This window comes from Salvelinus fontinalis, chromosome 13, assembly GCF_029448725.1.
Source record: "Salvelinus fontinalis isolate EN_2023a chromosome 13, ASM2944872v1, whole genome shotgun sequence".
NCBI classification, from domain to species: Eukaryota; Metazoa; Chordata; class Actinopteri; order Salmoniformes; family Salmonidae; genus Salvelinus; species Salvelinus fontinalis.
In genome coordinates, this window is record NC_074677.1 from 29,635,202 (window position 1) to 29,660,343 (window position 25,142).

The 25,142-nt window shown below is 40.5% G+C and overlaps 2 protein-coding genes across 2 annotated transcripts; both read left to right on the forward strand.

Annotated features, from left to right (window-relative positions):
* The first annotated feature begins 2,607 nt into the window (after positions 1-2,607).
* On the forward strand, positions 2,608-5,688 carry LOC129867820 (uroplakin-3b-like). The gene is given in 7 exon segments (XM_055941314.1): positions 2,608-2,614; positions 2,999-3,074; positions 3,218-3,264; positions 3,267-3,302; positions 3,403-3,523; positions 5,282-5,413; positions 5,445-5,688. Coding segments are annotated over 7 exon segments (483 nt in total). The 3' UTR covers positions 5,509-5,688.
* A 1,983-nt stretch (positions 5,689-7,671) lies between these two features.
* On the forward strand, positions 7,672-19,798 carry LOC129868395 (uroplakin-3b-like). The gene is made up of 6 exons (XM_055942335.1): positions 7,672-7,845; positions 9,316-9,483; positions 9,686-9,920; positions 10,108-10,190; positions 10,390-10,519; positions 14,955-19,798. Exons 1-6 carry the CDS (start codon positions 7,776-7,778, stop codon positions 15,022-15,024), a joined length of 756 nt encoding a protein of 251 aa, XP_055798310.1. The 5' UTR covers positions 7,672-7,775; the 3' UTR covers positions 15,025-19,798.
* The last annotated feature ends 5,344 nt before the right edge of the window (positions 19,799-25,142 follow it).

Consider the following 25,142-nt stretch of genomic DNA (forward strand, 5'->3'; position numbering starts at 1 on the left):
GTGTGTGTGTGTGTGTATATATATATTATTTTAAAAAAAATACACATTTAACCCCTTGGGGGTTGGCACAAAACTACACTGTACTCGGAAAATATTCAGACCCCTTGACTTTTCCACTTTGTTACTTTACAGACCTTTTTCTAAAATTGATTAAATAACAAATCCTCATCAATCTACACACAATACTCTAATGGAACAGGTTTTAAATATGTTAGCAAATTGATTAAAAAAATAGTATTCAGACCCTTTTGCTAATCGAAATTGAGCTCCGGTGCATCCAGTTTCCATTGATCATCCTTGAGCTTTTTCTACAACTTGATTGGAGTCCACCTGTGGTAAATTTAATTGATTGGACATGATTTGGAAAGGCTAACACTTGTCTATATAAGTTCCTACAGTTGACTGTGCATTTCAGAGCAAAAACCAAGCCACGAGGTTGAAGGAATTGTTCGTAGAGCTCCGAGGTGGGATTGTCAAGGCACAGATCTGGGGAAGTGTACCAAAAAAATTCTGCCGCATTGAAGGTCCCCAAGAACACAGTGGCCTCCATCATTCTTAAATGGAAGAAGTTTGGAACCACAAAGACTCATCCTAGAGCTGGCCGCCTGGCCATACTGAGCAATCGGAGGAGAAGGACCTTGGTCAGGCAGGTGACCAAGAACCTGATGGTCAGTCTGATAGAGCTCCAGAGTAACTCTGTGGAGATGGGAAAACCTTCCAGAAGGACAACCATCTCTGCAGCACTCCACCAGTCAGGTTTTTATGGTCGAGGGGACAGACGGAAGCCATTCCTCAGTAAAAGGCATATGACAGCCCGCTTGGAGTTTGCCAAAAGGCAGTTAAAGGACTCTCAGTGCAGGAGAAACAAGATTCTCTGGTCTGATGAAACAAAGATTGAACTCTTTGGCCTGAATGCCAAGCGTCACATCTGGAGGAAACCTGGCACCATCCCTACGGTGAAGCATGATGGTGCCAGACGTTTTTCAACGGCAGCGACTGGGACTGACTAGTCAGTCAGGATCGTGGACAAGAATGGAGAAAAGTACAGAGATCCTTGATGAAAACCTGCTCCAGAGCGCTCAGGACCTCAGACTGGGGCGAAGGTTCACCTTCCAACAGGACAACGACCCTAACACAGCCAAGACAACGCAGGAGTGGCTTCGGGACAAGTCTCTGAATGTCTTTGAGCGGCCCAGCCAGAGTCCAGACTTGAACCCGATCTAACATTTCTGGAGAGACCTGAAAATAGCTGTGCAGCGACGCTACCCATCCAACCTGACAGAGCTTGAGAGGATCTGCAGAGAATAATGGGAGAAACTCCTCAAATACAGGTATGCCAAGCTTGTAGCGTCATACCCAAGAAGACTCGAGGCTGTAATCGCTGCAAAGGTGCTTCAGTTAAGTACTGAATAAATGGTCTGAATACTTATGTAAATGTAATATTTCAGTTCTTTATTTTTAATAAATCTGCTAGATTGAGGGGGGTGGAAATGTCATCAATTTTAGAATAAGGCTGTAACGTAACAAAATGTGGAAAAAGTCAAGGGGTCTGAATACTTTCCGAATGCACTGTACCTCCATACTGCCATTCATTTTTTTTAAACTGGTACCAGTTATCTTCAGACGAGTCCCATGACACTTGTGGGGTCGTAGAGCAAAACGGAGAACACCATCGTGTTCGTGAGGGTCTAACATATTAGTTTGGTAGTCCAAACCATACCGATTTTTTTTTTTCTCGGAATGTCTCATGGTCTGACAAACACCGCTGTAGTTCAGCAACCTTCCACACCAGATGCAGAGGCAGCCATAGGCGGATGCAGTGGATTGAGACGTTTATCTCTAGTTTAAACTGACAGGTTTAACCCCCTAAATACAGGTTGGGAAACCCACGCACACTTTGTTCATCCGACGGACGAATATGGAAAATTTTTCTACGTCACCTACAATTTTAGAGGAGAATCAATTACTACCTACTACGCACAGACGTCAATTCAACGTCTATTCCACATTCATTTCATTGAAATGACGTGGAAACAACGTTGATTCAACCAGTGTGTGGTCAGTTGGTAGGTATAGTGTTCAGATCCAATTGGCATGACTGAACATGAATAGTGTGACCTCTCATACAGTATGTTGCGCAATAACATGACCTCCCTCACTGGTTTAGCCAGTATTAAGAAATAGGGCCATTATTTAATAAGTGCAACTTGATCAAGATGACATGTGTCTCTCTATTTAAAAATATATTGCTGCGAAGTTGGATAGAAAGTCCATAACAGTGGGCCTTGCTTTTTATACAACCTTCTAGTTTCACTCGACACACCCTAAAGGTGAGTGGAATGTTTCAGGGAAAAGCAGTATCTGTAAAACAAAGATGAAACATTTCAGATAAGAACCTTTTTTTTCTATGTCATTATAATGATCAAATTAGTATTTTCTATGTATTTATCTTTGTCCTTTCACAGTTTTATCAGTCAACAACACTCCTGCAATAACACCTTCCAGCTTTGCTGGGAAACTAACCTCTAATTCAGTGATACTGATGCCTCCAAGGTGTTACTTCGACAGTCTGAAAAATGTGTCCTGCTCTTCTGCTACCTGTGAAATATGGCTGGTACCGGCAATAGATACAGGTACTGGAATTCTCATTTTTCAAAGGAAATATAAAACCATATGGCACACAGGAAGAGCAATTGAACATTCCTTACATCTTTGATTTATAAATAAAAAGACATGCAATGTTAACATTTTAGAAAGTTTGGGTGCACCGAAGTTACTACAGTATGAAGTACTTCACATACAGAAATAACAAATAAAAAGAAAGCACAGAATTTAATTTTTGTTATTTCTTATTCTACATCCTTGTTACTGTTCAACAGGAGGCAGCACTTTTGATGCCGACAACACGAATTCCAACATTGACAGCCTCTCCTGATCTGACCACCTTCTCTTCCAACGCCTCGAATAACTATTTCCTGACCCCCCCCCGATGTAACAGTATACTTCAGGGCTGGCTCTGATGGGAACTGTTCCACCTTTAACTGTAATGGAGTATTGCCTGTTGATTCCATTGCCAGATCAGAACCCCTCCTTCACCCCAATGCATTCATTGACTTTGGATCTAAGTTGAAGTACCATTTTGTGGATTCAATGCAACCAACCTTAATTATGACCTTCAAGAATATGATAATATATCTGTATCTATCTTCTCCTTTTTCAGATTTAAGTATGTTCTTATCAACCCAGCGAACTAGACAGTTGTTGCAGTTGTCTCGGGTCCAACAATATCACTCTTTACTCTTGTAAGTGCTTCCCATATATTTTCTGAATCTATACAGTCAATCGGAAATGTCCATGTACCTCTGCTTAACTTAAAAACAATATCATTGTCTATTCCTCCAGTGAAAAACCCTGACAGCATTAATGATGTTCTTGCGGGAAGGTCTGCGGCCATGACTGTCATAACATCTGTTCTGTGTGCCTTCTTGGCCTTGCTGCTGCTTATCATGATTATCTACACCCTGTGAGTTATATAACCTACCACCTTTCCCAGTTGAATTTCATAGACATCGGGACAGTTGTTGGGGAGTTCTATGTTCTGCCACATTATGCTCATAACAACAGGTCCAGCAGTTGTGCTTTTTGGTTCATAATGGTTTAAAATAGGGATGGAGATGGTCCAGCTGCTGACGTGTGTATATAAACTCAGCAAAAAAAGAAACATCCTCTCACTGTCAACTGCGTTTATTTTCAGAAAACTTAACATGTGTAAATATTTGTATGAACATAACAAGATTCAACAACTGAGCCATAAACGGAACAAGTTCCACAGACATGTGACTAACAGAAATTGAATAATGTGTCCTTGAACAAAGGGGGTGTCAAAATCAAAAGTAACAGTCAGTATCTGGTGTGGCCACCAGCTGCATTAAGTACTGCAGTGCATCTCCTCCTCATGGACTGCACCAGATTTGCCAGTTTTTGCTGTGAGATGTTACCCCACTCTTCCACCAAGGCACCTGCAAGTTCCCGGACATTTCTGGGGGGAATGGCCCTAGCCCTCACCCTCCGATCCAACAGGTCCCAGACGTGCTCAATGGGATTGAGATCCGGGCTCGTCGCTGGCCATGGCAGAACACTGACATTCCTGTCATACAGGAAATCACGCACAGAACGAGCAGTATGGCTGGTGGCATTGTCATGCTGGATGGTCATATCAGGATGAGCCTGCAGGAAGGGTACCACATGAGGGATGAGGATGTCTTCCCTGTAACGCACAGCGTTGAGATTGCCTGCAATGACCACAAGCTCAGTCCAATGATGCTGTGACACACCACTCCAGACCATGACGTACCCTCCACCTCCAAATCGATCCCACTCCAGAGTACAGGCCTCGGTGTAACGCTCAGTCCTTCGACGATAAACGCGAATTCGACCATCACCCCTGGTGAGACAAAATCGCACTTCGCCAGTAAAGAGCACTTTTTGCCAGTCCTGTCAGCGACGGTGGGTTTGTGCCCATAGGCAACGTTGTTGCTGGTGATGTCTGGTGAAAACCTGCCTTACAACAGGCCTACAAGCCCTCAGTCCACCCTCTCTCAGCCTATTGTGGACAGTCTGAGCACTGATGGAGAGATTGTGCGTTCCTAGTGTAACTCGGGCAATTGTTGCCATCCTGTACCTGTCCCGCAGGTGTGATGTTCAGATGTACTGATCCTGTGCAGGTGTTGTTACACGTGGTCTGCCACTGTGAGGATGATCAGTTGTCCATCCTGTCTCCCTGTAGCTCTGTTTCAGGTGTCTCACAGTACAGACATTGCAATTTATTACACTGGCCACGTCTGCAGTCCTCATGCCTGCTTGCAGCATGCCTAAGGTACGTTCACGCAGATGAGCAGGGACCCTGGGCATCTTTCTTTTGGTGTTTTTCAGAGTCAGTAGAAAGGCTTTTGTGTCCTAAGTTTTCATAACAGTGACCTTAATTGTCTACCGCCTGTAAACTGTTAGTGTCTTAACGACCGTTACACATGTGCATGTTCATTGATTATGGGTCATTGAACAAGCATGGGAAACAGTGTTTAAACCCTTTACAATGAAGATCTGGGAAGTTATTTGGATTTTTACGAATTATCTTTGAAAGACGGTCCTGAAAAAGGGAAGTATCTTTTTTTGCTTAGTTTATCTGGATTTGACTGTCCATTTCCATAATCTGCTATGTAGCATGTATCTAATATGCTACCTGACATTAATTGATTTCTCCAACCTTCTATATCCTCTGCAGTTGCTGTCGGAATGAGAAACAGACCATCCAAGTTCCAGGATCATTGCGCATGTATGCCGCTCGCAACTTGAAGGATCCGCCCTCCTATGTAAACCCTGCTTATGAGGATGAGCCAAAGAGAACAAGAGCTACACTGAGCTACACTGACACAAGAGCTACACTGAGCTACACTGAGCTACAAGAGCTACACTGACTATGATTTGCCAAAACCAGCCACAGAATTGTAGTGAGGGTTTGAAAGAGGAAAATGTTGCATTTAGTGGTCCATTCATGATCAATATGTTTATGATATTACGGCTGGGGGAGAATGCAAATTAATAACTAGTTTGATGGCTATTTAGAAGTCTACTTTTGTTATTTCATTAAAAATAACTTGAGTTGAGCCATGTTTAAAATACAATGCTAAAAGTGACATATTATAGGCTACATGTATTTGGAGGCAATGATTGTTTGCACCAAGTGAATCAAGCTTATTTAACCTTTATATTAGTTGTATTTTTTTATTTTTACAATAATTAAAATAGAAAGAGAAGTACATAATAATAACAACCCTTTCTCTCATGTCCCCTATATGGCGTCATCATTACTATGTAATGTATATGTAACGATTGTCGTACTCCTCCTCGGACGAGGAGAGGAGAGAGGGATCGGAAGACCAATGTGCAGCGAGGTATGTAGACATAATGAATTTATTAAACACGACGAACACTGACACGAACTATACTTGAAATATTTACAAAATAAACAAACAACGTAGACTGACCTGAACATGCAACCTACATATAACGAAGCCCGCAATGAACAGGGAAAAAACGAACGAGACGAGACAGTACCGTGTGGTGCAATAAACACAGACACAGCGACAATCACCCACAAACAAACAGTGAGAACAACCTACCTTAATATGACTCTCAATCAGAGGAAACGCCAAACACCTGCCTCTAATTGAGAGCCATACCAGGCAACCCCTAAACCCAACATAGAAACACAACACATAGAAATGCCCACCCAGCTCACATCCTGACTAACAAAACAAAGGATTAACACAATAACTAGGGTCAGAACGTGACAGTGTAAACACACCTGGTGTGTTCAGATTTGCAGCATTAATGTACAGTAAGCCCCCTAGCCTTTCTGGTGCCGTAAGCAAAATGTTGTTCCCCATAGGAGAACCCTTTGAAAAACTATTTTTGGTTTCAGGTAGAACCCCTTTGGGTTCCATGTAAAACCCTTTCCACAGAGGGTTCTACATGGAACCCAAAAGGGTTATCCCTGGAACCAAAAAGCGTTCTCCTATGGAGACAGCTGAAGAACCCTTTTTTCTAAGAGTATACAAGTTTAGATAGCTGGCTAGACTAACCTACCAACTGAAAAAATGTTAGCTGATATGGGCTACTTGAGTGACTGTCAGTGACTGACATAACAAGAGGGAAACTGCTGATGCACTAGAGGTCTTCTCTGGTCCAAAAAGTTTGTCCCAAATGGACCCAAGGACAATCAGACCCGCACCCTTACTGACTCGATCAATAAAAAAAGGAGGGGACTCAGACCCAAATGGAACAATCAGACCCAAACCCAAATGGACCCTAGGACAACCAGTCCTAGATCCCGTACCCTAACAAGTCTGGCTCTAGACCAGACCCGATTGGACCAAAGTGACAAAATTATGTTTATCAGACAAATTTGAACTTTCAGCACTTTGTGACATCGGCTGATGTAAAAAGGGCTTGATAAATACATTTGATTGGTTGATTGATTGCTTTTCTGGTTAACAATAGATCTTTAAATGTTGGCTAGGCCTTCTATAACTCAATAAATTCACCTTATTAGCATAAAATAAATATGCTATAAGCTATGTAGAGCCATGGTCGGGTCCACTCGGGTCTATCAACTGTAGTTACATAGACCCAAGACCCGATGACAATCAAACAGGACCTGATTCAGACAGCGGGACAAGTTAGAATTCTGGACCTGGACCCGCTGGGGTCTCAGGCATTCTGGTTCAGGTAGACCTTTATGATGCAGAAACACATTTTTAAACATCACCTTGTGTATTCTACTATTTTAACTCTCAACACTAAGTTTTGTATATATTTCTGGTGGCGGGACCCAAATTGGCCGCTTATATCGCTTATGCATAGGTCTGGCCCTGAGTACAAGTATGTACCGTAGCCTATGTAAACTGGCATTTATTTATTTTTGTAGGAATTTATTAATCTTATATTAACATTGGAGGCTTACGATTTTGTGGTTATAATTTAGCAAGTGTAATTATACTTTTAAAGTTTTGTCCTTGACAAACGTTTGATAGCGTTTCTCCGGGAACTGTGAACTCCCACAGACTACTAACGTAACACCTACAGTTTTAGTTCACCTGCACACACCACAGAGAAGGCACGGTAATTTACTGGAAAATATATTTTGTCGCGCGAAATACTAATAGTAGAAACATCGGGGGCACATTTTTGACAGTATCAACCCCAAAATATCTGCGATGTCTTGGACGTACATGTTATCATATACATCTTTCTTCAGTGCATTTTTGTTCGGAGTCCGACCGCAAAGTAAGTGTTACAGCCAAGCCTATATGTTTCGGGGGAGGTAGTGATGTGAGCACAGGGTTTTATTGATAACTTGGACAATGTTTGTTAATCTTTTAATATGCCACAATTTTTTGAATAGACCTAATACTTTATTTTATTCTAACCACCCTTCACGTACATACAGGCTATCATGTTGAAAGAATGCTCTTAATTTAGTTTGTATTATATTTAAGTTATTGTACATAGGCTATCACGAATAAAGATCAAAGTGTTACAAGACCCAAATCAATGTTTGATGATCGTAAACAGAATACTTAACAATACTTTATAGCTTTATGTAGCCATACTGGTTAACATGTTTTATTAACAGATTGAATGATTCGATTAGGTCTTATCAATATCAATTGATAAGCTAAAATTGATAAATGCTGTTGATGTAGAATAGGTCATAGAATCGTTTTTAGGGCTGTTTTACTCCATAAATTATGCTTTTGGACAACATTAAAAGTGGCGCGAACAGGTGAAGGATGGTTACTTGAATATAAGTGTTTGTTTTTAGTTGGATGTGAAATGTGTCCTTATTCTAAACATGCCCTTGTAACCATTCAATATTTTTCGAACGGAAAAATTCCTCGTGGATGATAAATAATAGGATAGACTGGTTTTTCAGGAAAATGGACATGGTGCTTTCTCCTGCTCAGGGTGCTTACCCCCGCATGTTTTACTGTTCAACCTTAAGAGATGTTTGCAGTGCAAATATTGTCTGTATACACCATGGCCTAGCTCCTCATTGAGCCACTACATACGTGTGGGATTTTCACTATCCAAAACAAGAAATTAGATTTGTATGCACTTTTACTGCAGCATCAGAGATCAGTACAGCTAGTTATGATATTAATAGTTACTGTAGTGAATACAATTATCCATATGAAAGTAATGACAATCTGAGAAAGCATAATTAGACCTTTCTACAGTAATTATCATTTGAGCATGTATTGTCCTCCCATTGTCTGAGACTAGGGACAGATTCAATAATTTTGTAACATGACAAGACTGGGAGGAAGAACAAGGGTCAAGTTTCTTATGCTCTCCCACAGATAGCATCCAAACCCTGGTAGATTGGTAGTGAGTGGTGTACATCTGTATAAATGTCTTGCATCAGGATCAGACAGCAAAATCAAGAGTATGTTTCTCAGAATGTAGAATCTAGTCCACTAGCTAGATAATGAGCAAGTAAACACCCCTTCCTCTTTTAAGGGCTGTTTATCATCTTCCATGGGAGGTTATTAGGGAAAGAGGCCATTAGATAAACTACTCACAAACTGATATCTTCTCCGGAAAGGTTTCTGATCTTACTTCTAAGACAGCAGTGTGGCCCAGCTTTGAGAAAAAGAGTTTGATACAGAGCCATACTGTGAGGTTTCTTGTGGCTCTGGTTTAAAATGTACAGCATAAAAAGTAGTAAATAGTTTTTCTGTTCTGTTTGTGTAGTTGTGTCTCTGGATCATATTCCTGAGATTCTCCCCTATGAGGCGAGTGGCAGGGTAACCAGCACTACCATTGTGCTGGGCCAGCCTCTGTGCTACTTCAACACACTGACCCAGCTCAAATGCAGTCAAAGCACCTGTCAAGTATGGGCTGCCATCGCCTCTGGACCAGGTAGGTCTCAACTGGATGTGGCAAAGTATTTAAAGACATCGAGGGACGTATCGTAACTTTGATACAATTATTAATAATGATTCATACATCAGATTACAATTCCAGTGCAGCTAAATCAAAATCAAATCAGATACTAGATAGATGTACGATTGTCCAGCCCATTGCTCATTTTGTCTTTTCTCGTGGCCCTGTTGCACATCAGGCATCAACAACTTTGACATTGACAAGCTGGTAGCAGTACAGATCGTCAGTGCCTCTCCATACCCTATTGCCTTCAGCAGCCAGACTGATAGAATGTACTTTGTAACCAAATTGGGTCGCCCTAAGGACTTCCCCTGTGGCCAGTTGCCTGGCATCAAGTACTTCAGAGTAGGTGCGGAGGGCAACTGCACCAACACCAACTGCAATGGGATCCTACCTCCGGGTTCCACTGTCAGGTATCATAATACCATAGCAATATACATCAAGGATGCTTTTGTCATTGTCAGTCTTGAAAGCAACTGACTTTTAACAGCTAGGAATGTCTAAATCCCAACTAATTGAAAAGTATAATTGATGGATTTGTTGTGGTCTTTTTAAGGTCAGTGCGGGTCACGTGTAAATGTGTATTTTCTTATTTTTCAGGGTGAAGTACATCCTCATTGATCCAGTGTCCAGAGGAGTGGTCTCAGAGTCTAAATGGTCATATCCCATTTCTCTAACATCAAGTAAGATAAAGCCACTAAAATAAACTATGAACATTATTATTACACAGATATAGCCTATAATCGGCACAAGATGTTTAACGGTCGTTCCACTCGGGGGAGCTAATAGCCCTGGCCTGAATTGAAAATGTTTTATTGTGTTCCCTCTTAAAGGCCAATTTTACTCAGAGGTTTAAAAAAAGAATAATTTCCGTCTGTGCAGCGAGGTCCTGGTCCTCCATAGATGAGTGGATAGGGAAGCACTCTGGGGGAATGGTGGTCATCACAGTCATCTCTTCCTGTCTGCTGGCTGTCCTGCTACTGCTGCTGGGAGCTGTGCTGCTACTGGACGGGTGAGGCACACACGTATTTTACATTTTAGTCATTTAGCAGACGCTCTTATCGAGAGCGACTTAAAATTCATGCCATACAATACAATACCATATCCAGAGTTTACCCTGAGATGTTTTTCAGCAGCGGGGGCAAAGCTAGTCGGGGGATATTTGTTTTTGTAGAATGACTGTGAGAAGGTCACTTATGGTGACTTTTTGCAAAGGACATTCTATTCCAAAATGCATGAAAAGGTAATTATGTTGACACCATCTGAAATATAATTTACCCTTTAAAAGCATTATAACCTGTAGCCCAAGTGATGCAGCATATATGTTTTAAATAATTAGGCTGCAGCATAGGGTTGCACATCTGCATTTACCTAATTGAAAACCCCCAAAGGACTCTGAATGCATCAAAAGCTTTTAAAATGTCTTTAATCGACACTGCTCACTCTGTTTGCTACAAATATACGTTGTAACTTCGTCACTCTGAACTTAAAAGCGTGTCTCGGCAGGTGTGTGTGTGTGTGTGTGTGTGTGTGTGCATACAAAAATACATACATACATACATACATACAGTTGAAGTTGGAAGTTTACATACACTTGGGTTGGAGTCATTAACTTGTTTTTCAACCACTCCACAAATTTCTTGTTAACAAACTATAGTTTTAGGGGCCTCCCGGGTGGCGCAGTGGTCTAGGGCACTGCATCGCAGTGCTAGCTGCGCCACCAGAGTCTCTGGGTTCGCGCCCAGGCTCTGTCGCAGCCGGCCGCGACCGGGAGGTCCGTGGGGCGACGCACAATTGGACTGGCGTCGTCCGGGTTAGGGAGGGTTTGGCCGGTAGGGATATCCTTGTCTCATCGCGCTCCAGCGACTCCTGTGGCGGGCCGGGCGCAGTGCGCGCTAACCAAGGGGGCCAGGTGCACAGTGTTTCCTCCGACACATGGGTGCGGCTGGCTTCCGGGTTGGCTGTGTTAAGAAGCAGTGTGGCTTGGTTGGGTTGTGCTTCGGAGGACGCGTGGCTTTCGACCTTCGTCTCTCCCGAGCCCGTACAGGAGTTGTAGCGATGAGACAATTACTAGCGATTGGATACGACGAAAATTGGGGAGAAAAGGGGATATATATATAGTTTTGGCAAGTCGGTTAGGACATCTACTTTGTGCATGACACAAGTAATTCTTCCAACAATTGTTTACAGACAGATTATTTCACTTATAATTCACTGTATCACAATTCCAGTGGGTCAGAGGTTTACATACACTAAGTTGACTGTGCTTTTTAACAGCTTGGAAAATTCCAGAAAATGATGTCATGGCTTTAGAAGCTTCTAATAGGCTAATTGACATAATTTGAATCAATAGGAGGTGTACCTGTGGATGTATTTCAAGGCCTACCTTCAAACTCAGTGCCTCTTTGCTTGACATCATGGGAAAATCAAAAGAAATCAGCCAAGACCTCCACAAGACTGGTTCATCCTTGGATGCAATTTCCAAACACCTGAAGGTACCACGTTCATCTGTACAAACAATAGTACGCAAGTATAAACACCATGGGACCACGCAGCCGTCATACCACTCAGGAAGGAGATGCGTTCTGTCTCCTAGAGATGAAAGTACTTTGGTGCGAAAAGTGCAAATAAATCCCAGAACAACAGCAAAGGACCTTGTGAAGATGCTGGAGGAAACAGGTACAAAAGTATCTATATCCACAGTAAATGAGTCCTATATCTACATAACCTGAAAGGCCACTCAGCAAGGAAGAACCCACTGCTCCAAAACTGCCATAAAAAAGCCAGACTATGGTTTGCAACTGCACATGGGGACAAAGATGGTGCTTTTGGAAAAATGTCCTCTGGTCTGATGAAACAAAAATAGAACTCTTTGGCCATAATGACCATCGTTATGTTTGGAGGAAAACGGGGGAGGCTTGCAAGCCAAAGAACACCATCCCAACCGTGAAGCACCGGGGTGGCAGCATCATGTTGTGGGGGTGCTTTGCTGCATGAAGGACTGGTGCACTTCACAAAATAGATGGCTTCATGAGGTAGGAAAATTATGTGGATATATTGAAGCAACATCTCAAGACATCAGTCAGGAAGTTAAAGCCTGGTCGCAAATGGGTCTTCCAAATGGGCAATGACCCCAAGCATACTTCCAAAGTTGTGGCAAAATGGCTTAAGGACAACAGTCAAGGTATTGGAGTGGCCATCACAAGGCCCTGACCTCAATTCCATAGAAAATTTGTGGGCAGAACTGAAAAAGCGTGTGCAAGCAAGGAGGCCTACAAACCTAACTCAGTTACACCAGCTCTGTCAGGAGGAATGGGCCGAAATTCACCCAACTTATTGTGGGAAGCTTGTGGAAGGCTACCCGAAAAGTTTGACCCAAGTTAAACAATTTAAAGGCAATGCTACCAAATACTAATTGAGTGTATGTAAACTTCTGACCCACTGGGAATGTGATGAAAGAAATAAAAGCTGAAATGAATCATTCTCTCTACTATTATTCTGACATTTCGCATTCTTAAAATAAAGTGGTGATCCTAACTGACCTAAAACACAGAATTTTTACTAGGATTAAATGTCAGGAATTGTGAAAAACTGAGTTGAAATATATTTGGCTAAGGTGTATGTAAACTTCTGACTTCAACTGTACATACACACATACATACAGTACCAGTCAAAAGTTTCCACACACCTGCTCATTCAAGGGTTTTTCTTTACTTTGACTATTTTCTACATTGTAGAATAAAAGTGAAGACATCAAAACTATGAAATAACACATGGAATCATGTAGTAAGCAAAAAAGTGTTAAACAAATCAAAATACATTTTAGAGTCTTCAAAGTCTTCACCCTTTGCCTTGATGACAGCTTTGCACACTATTGTTATTCTATCAACCAGCTTCATGAGGAATGCTTTTCTGACAATCTTGAAGGAGTTCCCACATATGCTGAGAAATTGTTGGCTGCTTTTCCTTCACTCTGTGGTCCAAGTCATCCCAAACCATCTCAATTGGGTTCAGGTCAGGTGATTGTGGAAGACATCATCTGATGCTGCACTCCATCACTCTCTTTCTCGGTCACAGAGCCCTTACACAGCCTCGAGGTGTGTTTTGGGTCATTGTCCTGTTGAAAAACAAATGATAGTCCCACTAAGCGCAAACTAGATGGGATGGCATATCGCTGCAGAATGCTGTGGTAGCCATGCTGGTTAAGTGTGCCTTGAATTCTAAATAAATCACTGACAGTGTCACCAGCAAAGCACCATCACACCTCCTCCTTCATGCTTCACATGTGGAGGTCATCCGTTCACCTATTCTGCGTCTCACAAAGACACGGCGGTTGGAACCAAAAATCTCAAATTTGGACTCATCAGACCGAAGGACAGATTTCCACTGGTCTAATGTCCATTGCTCGTGTCTCTTGGCACAAGCAAGTCTCTTCTTATTATTGGTGTCCTTTAGAAGGTCTGATTCAATCAGTCTCCTCTGAACAGTTGATGTTGAGATGTGTCTCTTACTTGAACTCTGTGAAGCATTTATTTGGGCTGTAATTTCTGAGGCGGGTAACTCTAATGAACTTATCCTCTGCAGCAGAGGTAACTCTGTGTCTTCCTTTCCTGTGGCGGTCCTCATGAGAGCCAGTTTCATCATTGCGCTTGATGGTTTTTGCGACTGCACTTGAAGAAACTTTCAAAGTTCTTGAAATGTTCCGCATTGACTTACCTTCATGTCTTAAAGTAATGATGGACTGTCGTTTCTCTGTGCTTATTTTAGCTGTTCTTGCCATAATATGGACTTGGTCTTTTACCAAATAGGGCTATCTTCTGTATACTACCCCTACCTTGTCACAGCACAACTGATTGGCTCAAACGCAGTAAGGAGGAAAGAAATTCCACAAATTAACGTTTAACAAGGCACACCTGTTAATTGAAATGCATTTCAGTTGACTACCTCATGAAGCTGGTTGAGCTGGTGCAAAGCTTTCATCAAGGCAAAGGGTGGTAACTTTGAAGAATCTTATATATATAAAATATATTTGATTTGTTTAACACTTTTTTGGTTACTACATGATTCCATATGTTATATTTCATAGTTTTTATGTCTTCACTATTATTATACAATGTAAAAAATAAAGAAAAACCCTGTAATGAGTAGGTGTGCCAAACTTTTGAATGGTAATGTATATATTTAAAATGTTTCACATTTATTCGATTTTGGGGAGGGGCGTCAACATGCTAAATTAATATTGGGGATACACTGCTATACCATAGTAGCACATATCCTTGGAAATAGAATCTTCACCCTACCTTGCTCAACACAAAAATGACTTCAAGGCACTGGCAGCATTGGGGTTAGAAATGACAAAAATGTTCTACTGACCTGATAATGTGGTTGCATATAAACATGTGAGCCTTACAAGAAACGTTGTGTTTCCTGCCTTTCCCTTAACACAGTTTGGGATCATTCCGTGGAGGCCATGACATCACCACTGGACCTGGGATACTGGGACAATACTCATACTAACTTCCTCCACTCTCAGACCAGTACAGCACTCCTCAAGACATTTCTGTGACCATTGATGTGGACACTTCACTGTGCATCTAGCAGAGACCTAGGATGGAAATATGCATATGGTTAAACCTTATGTTAATGTTCTGATGTCATTTCTACATGAACATTGCCTTGCAAAAGTATTCAGACCCCTTGGATTCCTTCACATAACTTTTGTGTTACAAAGTGGGAGTAAAATAGATGTAATTGTCATTTTTTGTCAACAATCTACACAAAATACTCTAAAGTCCAAGTTGAAGAAAAATGCAAGCATTTTTTAATCAAATATAGATAGACGTTGCATCAGTATTCACCTCCCTGAGTCCATACACATTAGAAACACCTTTGACAGTGATAACAGCTGTGAGTCTTCTTGGGTAAGTCTCTAAGAGCTTTGCACACCTGGAATGTGCAATATTTGCATATTATTATTTTCAAAATTGTTCAAGCTCTTTCAGAATAATGGTTAAACAGCAATTTTCTTTCCATAGTATTTCAAGCAGATTTAAGTCAAAACTGTAACTTGGCCACTTAGGAACATTCACTGACTTCTTAGTAAGCAACTCCAGTGTAGATTTGGCTTTGTGTTGTAGTTTATTGTCCTGCTGAAAGGTGAAATCCTCTCACAGTGTCTGGTGTAAAGCAAACTGAAGTAGGTTTTGCTCTAGGATTTTACCTGTGCTTAGCTCCATCCCGTTTCATTTTATCCTGAGAAACTCCCCAATATTTGCCGATGCAACCACCACCATGCTTGAAAATAAGGAGGCTGTTACTCAGTGATGTGTTGCATTTAGACCAGAAAGTGTATTCCTTTACCAGGGTATTTTTTTTTCAAAATTACTTTAATGCTTTGTTGTATACAATATGCATGTTTTGGAATTTTTTGTATATTTGTGTTCTTTTCACGCTGTCATTTACATCATTATTGTGGAGTCACTACAATGTTGTTGATCCATCCTCAGTTCTCTCCCATCAGAGCCATTGAACTCTGTGGCTGTTTTAAAATCACCAATGGCCTCATTGTAACATCCCTGAGCAATTTCATTCCTGTCCTACAGTTCAGTTCAGAAGGACTGTATCTTAGAGGTGTCTGGGTGGTTTAATATATAATGCACATAATTAATAACTAGACCATGCTTAAAGAGATATTCAATGACTGATTAGTCATTGTTACCCATCTACCACTGCTCTTTTCACTGCTCTTTTGTATGAGGCTTTCGAAAAGCTCTCTGGTCTTTAATAGTTTAATCTGTGCTCAATCTGTAGTTTAGTCTGTGCTTGAAATTCAATACTTGACCGAGGGACCTTACAGATGTTCTATGTATGGGGGACAGAGGAAGGGTTAGTCATTTAAAAATCATGTCAACCCCATATTATTTCACACAGTGAGTCCAGGTAACTTTTTATGTCATTTGTTATGCCAAATATTACTCCTGATCTAATTTAGGCTTGTCTAAACAAAGGGTTGAATACTAATGCGAAAACTATATTTTTGTTATTTAATTAAAACAAATAATAATCTTCCACTTTGACATTAAGGAATATTTTGTGTATATTATTGACCGAAAATGACGATTCATTTTAATCCCACTTTGTAACACTATAAAATGTGAAGAGATCCATGGGGTTTGAATACTTTTGCAAAGTACTTTTGTAATGCAAACTGCTACAATACTTAATCGAATGTCTATGGGAACCATAATTAATCAAGCCTTTCTCTCTCCCTATCTATCTGACATCACAATCTTAAACCTTTCTTGGACTGCAACAGATTATTTAAAAGATGTTTGTATATGTCTAAATGTTTGAATCTATTTGTAGTACATATCTATTTTTGTTATATATATACTGAACAAAAATATAAATGCAATATGCAACAATTTCACTGAGTTAGTTCATTTAAGGAAATCAGTAAACTGAAAAATTCATTAGGCCCTCATTTATGAATTTCACATGACTAGGCAGGGGTGCAGGGAAAAGGCCCCACCCCCTTAGGAGCCAGGCACTGCCAATCAGAGTGAGTTTTTCCCTACAAAGGGCTTCATTACAGACATAAATAAATACATTAAATTCTCTGGCAACAGTTCTGGTGGACATTTCTGCAGTCAGAATGGCAATTGCATGCTCTCTCAACTTGAGACATCTGTGGCATTGTGTTGTGTGACACAACTGCATATTTTAGAGTTACGTTTTATTGTCCCCAGCACAAGATGCACCTGTGTAATGATCATGCTATTTAATCAGCTTTTTGACATGTGTCGTGGTAATTTCCTGTATTACTAAATGAGGAGAGTTTACAAACCACACACAAGTCAGAGTTATATTTTAAAGTCCATCTTTAATTATATGATCTTCACCATAACCCTTTGACTCTCAGATCAATTCATTGTCTATAAATGAATTCTCTGAGAGTCCTTACAAAAGAATACTTAGTATCTTTTATAGCCAAGATACACCCCTCTCAACTCACATGATGAACCACAGATCTTAGGAACTTCACAAAGGGCCTTTTACTTGAGAGAGGAGTATCCCATAGCCAGATAGCAGTAGCTATAAATTATCGTTCAGTTTGGTCTCTTAGACGAGGTTCTACTTCTCGTTCTTGGTACTTCATAGTACCAAAACATTACCTCATCCAATGGCATATATCAATTGTCAATTCTAGATACTCCCATCTCAAATACACCCCTTCCTGGACAAGCTCACGGAGGGGAGTGAGCCTCTAGGTCATATACTAGGTCAAGAGAAGGGCAACATCAGAGGGGACATACAATAGTTACAGACACATTCACATATGAAGACAATGTTCAAACCTGACTTCTCCCTTTCTGATATTCTGCATATTACCAGACATGTAAAAGACAAGCCTGACCTTTCCCCTCTCTGGGTCCCAAGTGACTTTTCCCTAGAGAAGAAAGGAAAATGCAACTGCCAACAGTATAGTCCAAAAGAAGACATTCTAATGACAAGTATAAAATAAATAAAACATCTTATTTATCTATGTTACCTAACTAATTCTGATTCAGCTACGACACATGCCACAACTGGCAGGTGGATGAATTATCTTGGCAAAAGAAAAATGCTCACTAACATGGATGTAAACACATTTGTGCACAAAGTTTGAGAGAAATTACCTTTTTGTGAATATGGAACATTTCTGGGGACTTTTATTTCAGTTCATGAAACATGGGACCAACACTTTACATGTTGCGTTTATATTTTTGTTCAGTGTTTTTGGAAAAATATTTATCGTGAATGTTTTAATATATTGTTGGCTTTTGTACTTTCATATGATATGATGTTGAATGATTAAGTGGTGAATAGCCTGCTATGAATTTACCACCAATGTCATATCTGTCTAAACTGCCTCCCGAGTGGCGCAGCGGTCTAAGGCACTGCATCGCAGTGCTAGAGGCATCACTACAGATCCAGGCGGCGACTGGGAGACCCATGAGGCAGCGCACAATTGGCCACAATTGGCCCAGCGTCGTCCGAGTTAGGGGAGGGTTTGGCCGACCCGGATGTCCTTGTCCCATCGTGCTCTAGTGACTCCTGTGGCGGGCTGTGCGCATGCACACTGACACGGTAAGCAGTTGGACAGTGTTTCCTCCGACACATTGGGGCGACTGGCTTCCGGGTTAAGTGAGCAGTGTGTCAAGAAGCAGTGCGGCTTGGCAGGGTCGTGCTTCGGGAGGACGCATGGCTCTCGACCTTCGCCTTTCCCGAGTCCATACGGGAGTTGCAGCGATGGGACAAGACTGTATCTACCAATTTTGGGGTAAAAAGTAAAATAAATTAAATAATAATATCGGTCTGATCTAAGGGTAAGCTTTTCACCCACAGTAAGCACATGGATTTTATATTATCTAATCTACCTATAAAACAGATGGGTTCCAGCAGAGCTATAATGCCTAGTGAAAGTCTACACGGTGCTTGCACAGTTGTCACATTTCACGGCCTTAAAAAAAATGAATTAATTAAAAATAAAATTGATTGTCAATGTCTTCACAAACCAGAGTTATGCTGTGGTCATAACAAGTGGGAGACTTGTTATAAACTGGGAGCAATGTCAGTGTGCATTCACGTGCTTTGAACTTGCTGAGCAAGCTTACTGGCTGAAGGCAAACAAGCTGGGTCAAGCATAAACTAAAAGTAAAACTATCATGCCCGTATCAAATTATTGTGTTCAAAAACCATATGAATTGATAGATGCAATAACAAAACATGAATTTTAAAAATCTAACTGTTATCAAGGTAATTTCCTTAGTAGGCGAAGTCAGAGTTCATCATGTGGGAGCTCAGAAATGATAGACTAGTTTCCCACTAGTAATTACGAGTTGGAGGGGTGTTCATTGACTCTACGTTATGAACGCAGCATAAATATCCTCTGGAACCCTCTTCCCAAAAGGTCCGAAGCTTCTGTGCATGTGTGAGATTCTCTACTTTATGCACAGATTTGAATAAGATTCTACCTACTTTGCATAACTGTTGGGTCAACATACAGTATATCATCAATCTTTTATTGTTATGTACTTTACCCCCTTTTTTCTCCCCAATTTCGTGATATCCAATTGCCTCAAGCACTGCGCCTCTCGGGTGGCATATCCATTGTTTTTGTTTTTGTCTCAAGCTCAGTGGTTGGGAGTCATTGATGTACCGAAATATTCTAAACTTCTTTCTGATTTTCAAAGAGATTTAAATCAGGACTGAGTCTGCACCACTCAGGAACACTCAACAGCACTTGGAAAACCATTCTGGTGTGTCTTTGGCATTAAAATGTGTATTGTCCCGCTGAAAAATAAAACTCCATCCAAGGGTATATTCAGAAGTCTGGGGCAGGTTTTCCTCTAACTTTTTACTTGGGTTTTGCTTCTTTCATATTTATTTTGATCCTAACAAACTCCCTTGTCCCTGATGGTGACAAGCATACCAATAACATGATGCTGCTACCACAATAATTGAAAATACAGGGTATCAACAACATTACATTCACTCCACATTACTGGCGTGTATGAAAATATGTGAAAAGATGGAAGTTTGTGTTAAAAAAAAATCCGCTCCAAATAATCTATTATGTTTGCAACAAGGCTGTTAAGTAATACTAAAAGACAACATGGAGGAAGTGAACATTTAGGTCTAAATTAAAAACTTAAAATGTGATGGGTTAAATCCAATACAACACAGAGTGAAACCTGTATTTTCAAGTATTGTGGTGGCAGCATCATGTTATGGGTATGCTTGCCACCGGCAGGGACTGGGGAGTTTTCTGAATATCTAACCCTGTGATAGAGCGGGACAATTACACACATTTTTTTGCCAAAAACAGACCAGAATGGCTTTCCAAGTTGTGTTGCTTAGTGCTCCAGTCTCAGTCCTGACTTAAATTTGCTTGAAAATCACAGACAATGTTTGGATATTGCTGTCCATCAATGATTCCTAACCAAATTTAGCCTACTGAGCTTGAGCAATGTTGACAAAACCAATCGATATACAGTATTTTTTACCCTAAAAGTTGTGCAAAGTTGTTAGAATCTTATTCAAAATGATTCACAGCTGTAATTACATTCACAGCTGTAATGGCTGCCTGAGGTGCTTCCACCATCACAAAGTATTAATTATTGGGTGTGAGAACATACACAATCAAGACATCATAGTTAAAAAATAATAATAATAATAATTGGAAAAAGCTCTATAATTTTATTTCACTTTGAAAATGTCAAGTAGGCTGTGTAGATCGGTAGCAAAAGCTTTACCCGTTTTAGATTTAAATACCGTTTTAGATTTAAATTAAGGCAGCAAAATGTGACTGCAAAGGATGTAGACTTTCACTAGCGACTGTATATTTTGTTACACTCCAGCACGATAGGCTTTCCAAGTTGTGTTGCTTAGTGCTCCAGTCTCAGTCCTGACTTAAATTTGCTTGAAAATCACAGACAATGTTTGGATATTGCTGTCCATCAATGATTCCTAACCAAATTTAGCCTACTGAGCTTGAGCAATGTTGACAAAACCAATCGATATACAGTATTTTTTACCCTAAAAGTTGTGCAAAGTTGTTAGAATCTTATTCAAAATGATTCACAGCTGTAATGACATTCACAGCTGTAATGGCTGCCTGAGGTGCTTCCACCATCACAAAGTATTAATTATTGGGTGTGAGAACATACACAATCAAGACATCATAGTTAAAAAAAAATAATAATAATAATTGGAAAATGCTCTATAATTTTATTTCACTTTGAAAATGTCAAGTAGGCTGTGTAGATCGGTAGCAAAAGCTTTACCCGTTTTAGATTTAAATACCGTTTTAGATTTAAATTAAGGCAGCAAAATGTGACTGCAAAGGATGTAGACTTTCACTAGCGACTGTATATTTTGTTACACTCCAGCACGATAGGCGGTGATAGAGGTACCTGTCGCGTTGAACTCAAGGGAAAAACTGAGAAAGAGGAAACAAAGGAAGTACACACGAGGAATCCTCAACGTTACCTCCTCGCGTGCTCTCTCATTCAGTGATGCCAATTTAGCAATTTTGTTGCTAGATTTAGAAACTTTTCAGACTACCCTGGCAACTTTTTTTCAAACAGCACCTAGCAACAAATTTCGCTACTTTTAAAAATATATTTGGAACTTTTAGCAACTTTTGAAAAGTGACTCAAACGCTAAAATGCATTTTCCCTCTAAATGACACAAAAAGATTTTTCTCTGTCACACACTCAGTCACAACAAATGTGCCTAGCTGCAAAAGTGCATTGTGAGTGATGTCATCAGCGGGCGCTCAGCTCGTGCACAAGCAGCAGCAGGCCAGCAGCAATTTCAGCAAATTGCAAATCATTGTTGGCTGACTGCAGCAGCAGTAGTATGCGTTCGACAAGACAAACCCAATGAATATAGTTGGTCACAAATGTTTGATCTTGAACAGAACTTACAACATCAATCAACATGTCTCAATCAAAATTGTACAGACAGAAGTACAGAAAAGAGTGTCAGTCTCTACCTGAATTTAAAGGGTGGCTGAAGCCAGTAATTGGGGATGCTTGTTGGGCATACTGCAAATCAGATATGCTTGCAAAAATGTATGACATAAAAATAACATTGTTTTTACAGCAAAGCATATAAATAAATTACAACCCCACAACGCATTCTACATGACCACAGTTGGTTAAGAAAGTGGATAACTGCAAAAGAGCAGAAGCTACTATGCCAATGGCCATTGTGGGGCATTGTTCGCTGCTAGCATGCGACCATTTAGGTATGGCTTGCAAAGCTGCCTTTTCAGATTCTGTGACAGCAACAAACTTCCAAATGCACTGCACCAAGTGCACAGAAATGATTAGGGGAGTACTGGCTCCTTATTTTCTCAAAAGAGTAACATCAGATGTGGGGAATGAGAAGTTCAGTCTCCTTTTGGATGAGTCCACTGATGTCAGTGTCTCGAAATACCTGGGTGTGGTGATTCGGTATTTCAGTGCTAAAAAAGGAACCGTTGTGTCCACATTTCTTGGGCTGGTTGAATTGGAGGGGGGCGATGCCAGATCAATAGCAAAGGCAGTAGTTGAGTTTCTTGAGAACCGTAACCTTAAAAAAGAGAATCTTCAGGGTATTGGCACTGATAATGTGTCTGTGATGACTGAGGTGCACAGCGGGGTGCACAAAAAGGAAGAATGTGCATTGCCCAATTTGGTACTCATCCGCTGTGTGTGCCATTCTTTACAATTGGCTGTCAGTTCAGCATCCAAAGAAACCATCCCTAGGAGTGTTGAGTACTTAATCAAGGAAACCTACAACTGGTTTTCGATTTCCCCAAAACGGTGCGAGGCGTACAAAGCAGTGTATGCCACCATTAATTGTGGCCAGAAACCCCGGCAGATCACCAAAGTGTGTGCCACACGTTGGCTATTGATTGAGCTTGCGGTAACTCATATATTGAGCCAGTGGGAAGAACTGAAACTCCACTTTGAATTGACCAAGGCCAGTGAGCGTTGCTACATGGCGGATGTGCTCCACTCAATGTACATGGACAAGACCAACTATGTCTACCTGACATTTTTTAAATTAATCCTGTCCGATGTACAAGTTGCAGTGAAGTTATTTGAGGGAGAGCAAACAGATCCTGTCAAGCTTTTGGACAATCTGGTACACCTCTTAACATCAATTTGCAGCAGAGTAGTCAACCCTATGGCAAAAATTGATGTCCTGAAGGATGCCATTGATGGACATCTCAGTCCATCACCATACCTTGGGTACCTTTTCGAGAGCACACTGTACCAACTCAGTCTTGCGCCAGAGAACAAAAAGGTCATTCGGAGACAGGTTATCAACTACATTGTTGCTTTAAGCAAGGAGCTGCAAGCAAGGCTCCCAGACAACCTTGAAGCCTTGCGAAACATGGCCTTGTTCAGTGTTAAGGAAACGCTAAAGCACAATAAAGACACCACTGAAATTATTAAAGTAGCTGACCTAATGGGGTACCAGCACCAAACAATTTATAAAATTGTTTCCCAATGGAGAAACATCCATCTGTTTAGGTGGGACTCAACTGAAAATACAGTTGAGTTTTGGAGTGAAGTCAATGACTACACAGACTCTTCCGGGTCAAATCCATTTGAAGAATTGTGCAAAGCTACACTCGCTGCCCTCTCCTTGCCACACTCAAATGCGGAGGTGAACGGCTGCTCAGACAAATAAGTGTGGTCAAGTCAAAGTTAAGAAATAGAATGTCACTGCACACTCTCAACTCCATACTCCTGATGCAGTATGGACTGAAGCTGGCTGGGGATACCTGTTACCAGCATAAACTACCAAGTGAAGTTCTGCAACAGTTTGGCACCACAGCAGCATACAGCTTTAAGGCCACTCCATCCTCTACTGCTGGTTCCAGCTCCGTGACAATGCAGTTGGACAGTGAAGATGAAGAGTATTTCCTTGCCAATCTATGATTTATCATATTTACAGTACGTATGCAAGGTGTGGACTTTCTGGAACTGGCGGAGACACACAGCTGATGGTGGCAGTGCACTGCAGTGTGAGCGAGAACAGTGGCAATATCTGCAGGAAACCATTGAGCAGCTAGCCAGCCAAGCAGCACAGCAACATGGAGAGAGCTGGAGAGAGATGCCTAGCGCACACATCATTATTTGAGTTAAGTTGCTTGTTCAATAAGATAGCATACATACCTTGTACCTATAATTGTTGATCAGTTAGGTATCATGTTAACTAACTACCAATACACTGCTTAAAATTATATTTGTTCAGAATGTGTAGGTTTACTAGTTAAAAAGAAAATAGATCAAATGTAATTGTTCAATAATGTGTAATTGTTCAATAATTCAATGTGTTGTGTTTAAAAATAAAAATATGTGATCATATAAAATGTGTTGTGTTTATATTACTTTTACAAATAAAAATATATGATAATAAACAAACAAATCTAAACTAACAAATGTCAAATCATATTTTTCGCCAAGATGGCCAGTCAATTTGAGTATTTCTTTTTTATTTATTTATTTTATTTTATTATTATTATATATTTTTTTGTATTTGTATTTTTGTATTTTTTATTTTATCAACAACAAATCAATACATAAAGTACATGAGGGAACAGAAGTATATATAGATTATATACAATGGACAATCGAGCTAGGGTGTACAATATCACATTACAATTACACAAGGACCTTAAGAGACATACATACACTTACAATTCTAACAGCTTTTTTGTTTGTAGAGTATTTAACTGTCTTAAAATACAGTTCAATTTCTTTTTGTAGGGTAAGAAAATGTGTTTTTTTGTTTGTAAATTTACATTTGTGTATATGAAATTTGGCCAAAAGAATAATGAAATGAATTACTAAAAAATGTTTAAGCTTATTTCTATCGTATGTAAAGAATCCAAACAGTACATTTAGGGGCGGCAGGGTAGCCTAGTGGTTAGAGCGTTGGACTAGTAACCGAAAGGTTGCAAGTTCAAATCCCCGAGCTGACAAGGTACAAATCTGTCGTTCTGCCCCAGAACAGGCAGTTAACCCACTGTTCCTAGGCCGTCATTGAAAATAAGAATTTGTTCTTAACTGACTTGCCTAGTTAAATAA

What these genes read in the sequence shown, in the direction of transcription:
- LOC129868395 (XM_055942335.1), top strand. Translation starts at nt 7,776, where the DNA reads ATGTCTTGGACGTACATGTTATCATATACATCTTTCTTCAGTGCATTT. An exon ending in TGCCATCGCCTCTGGACCAG is followed by an intron (nt 9,484 to 9,685) that starts GTAGGTCTCAAC and finishes GTTGCACATCAG; the next exon opens with GCATCAACAACTTTGACATT. An exon ending in CCTCCGGGTTCCACTGTCAG is followed by an intron (nt 9,921 to 10,107) that starts GTATCATAATAC and finishes CTTATTTTTCAG; the next exon opens with GGTGAAGTACATCCTCATTG.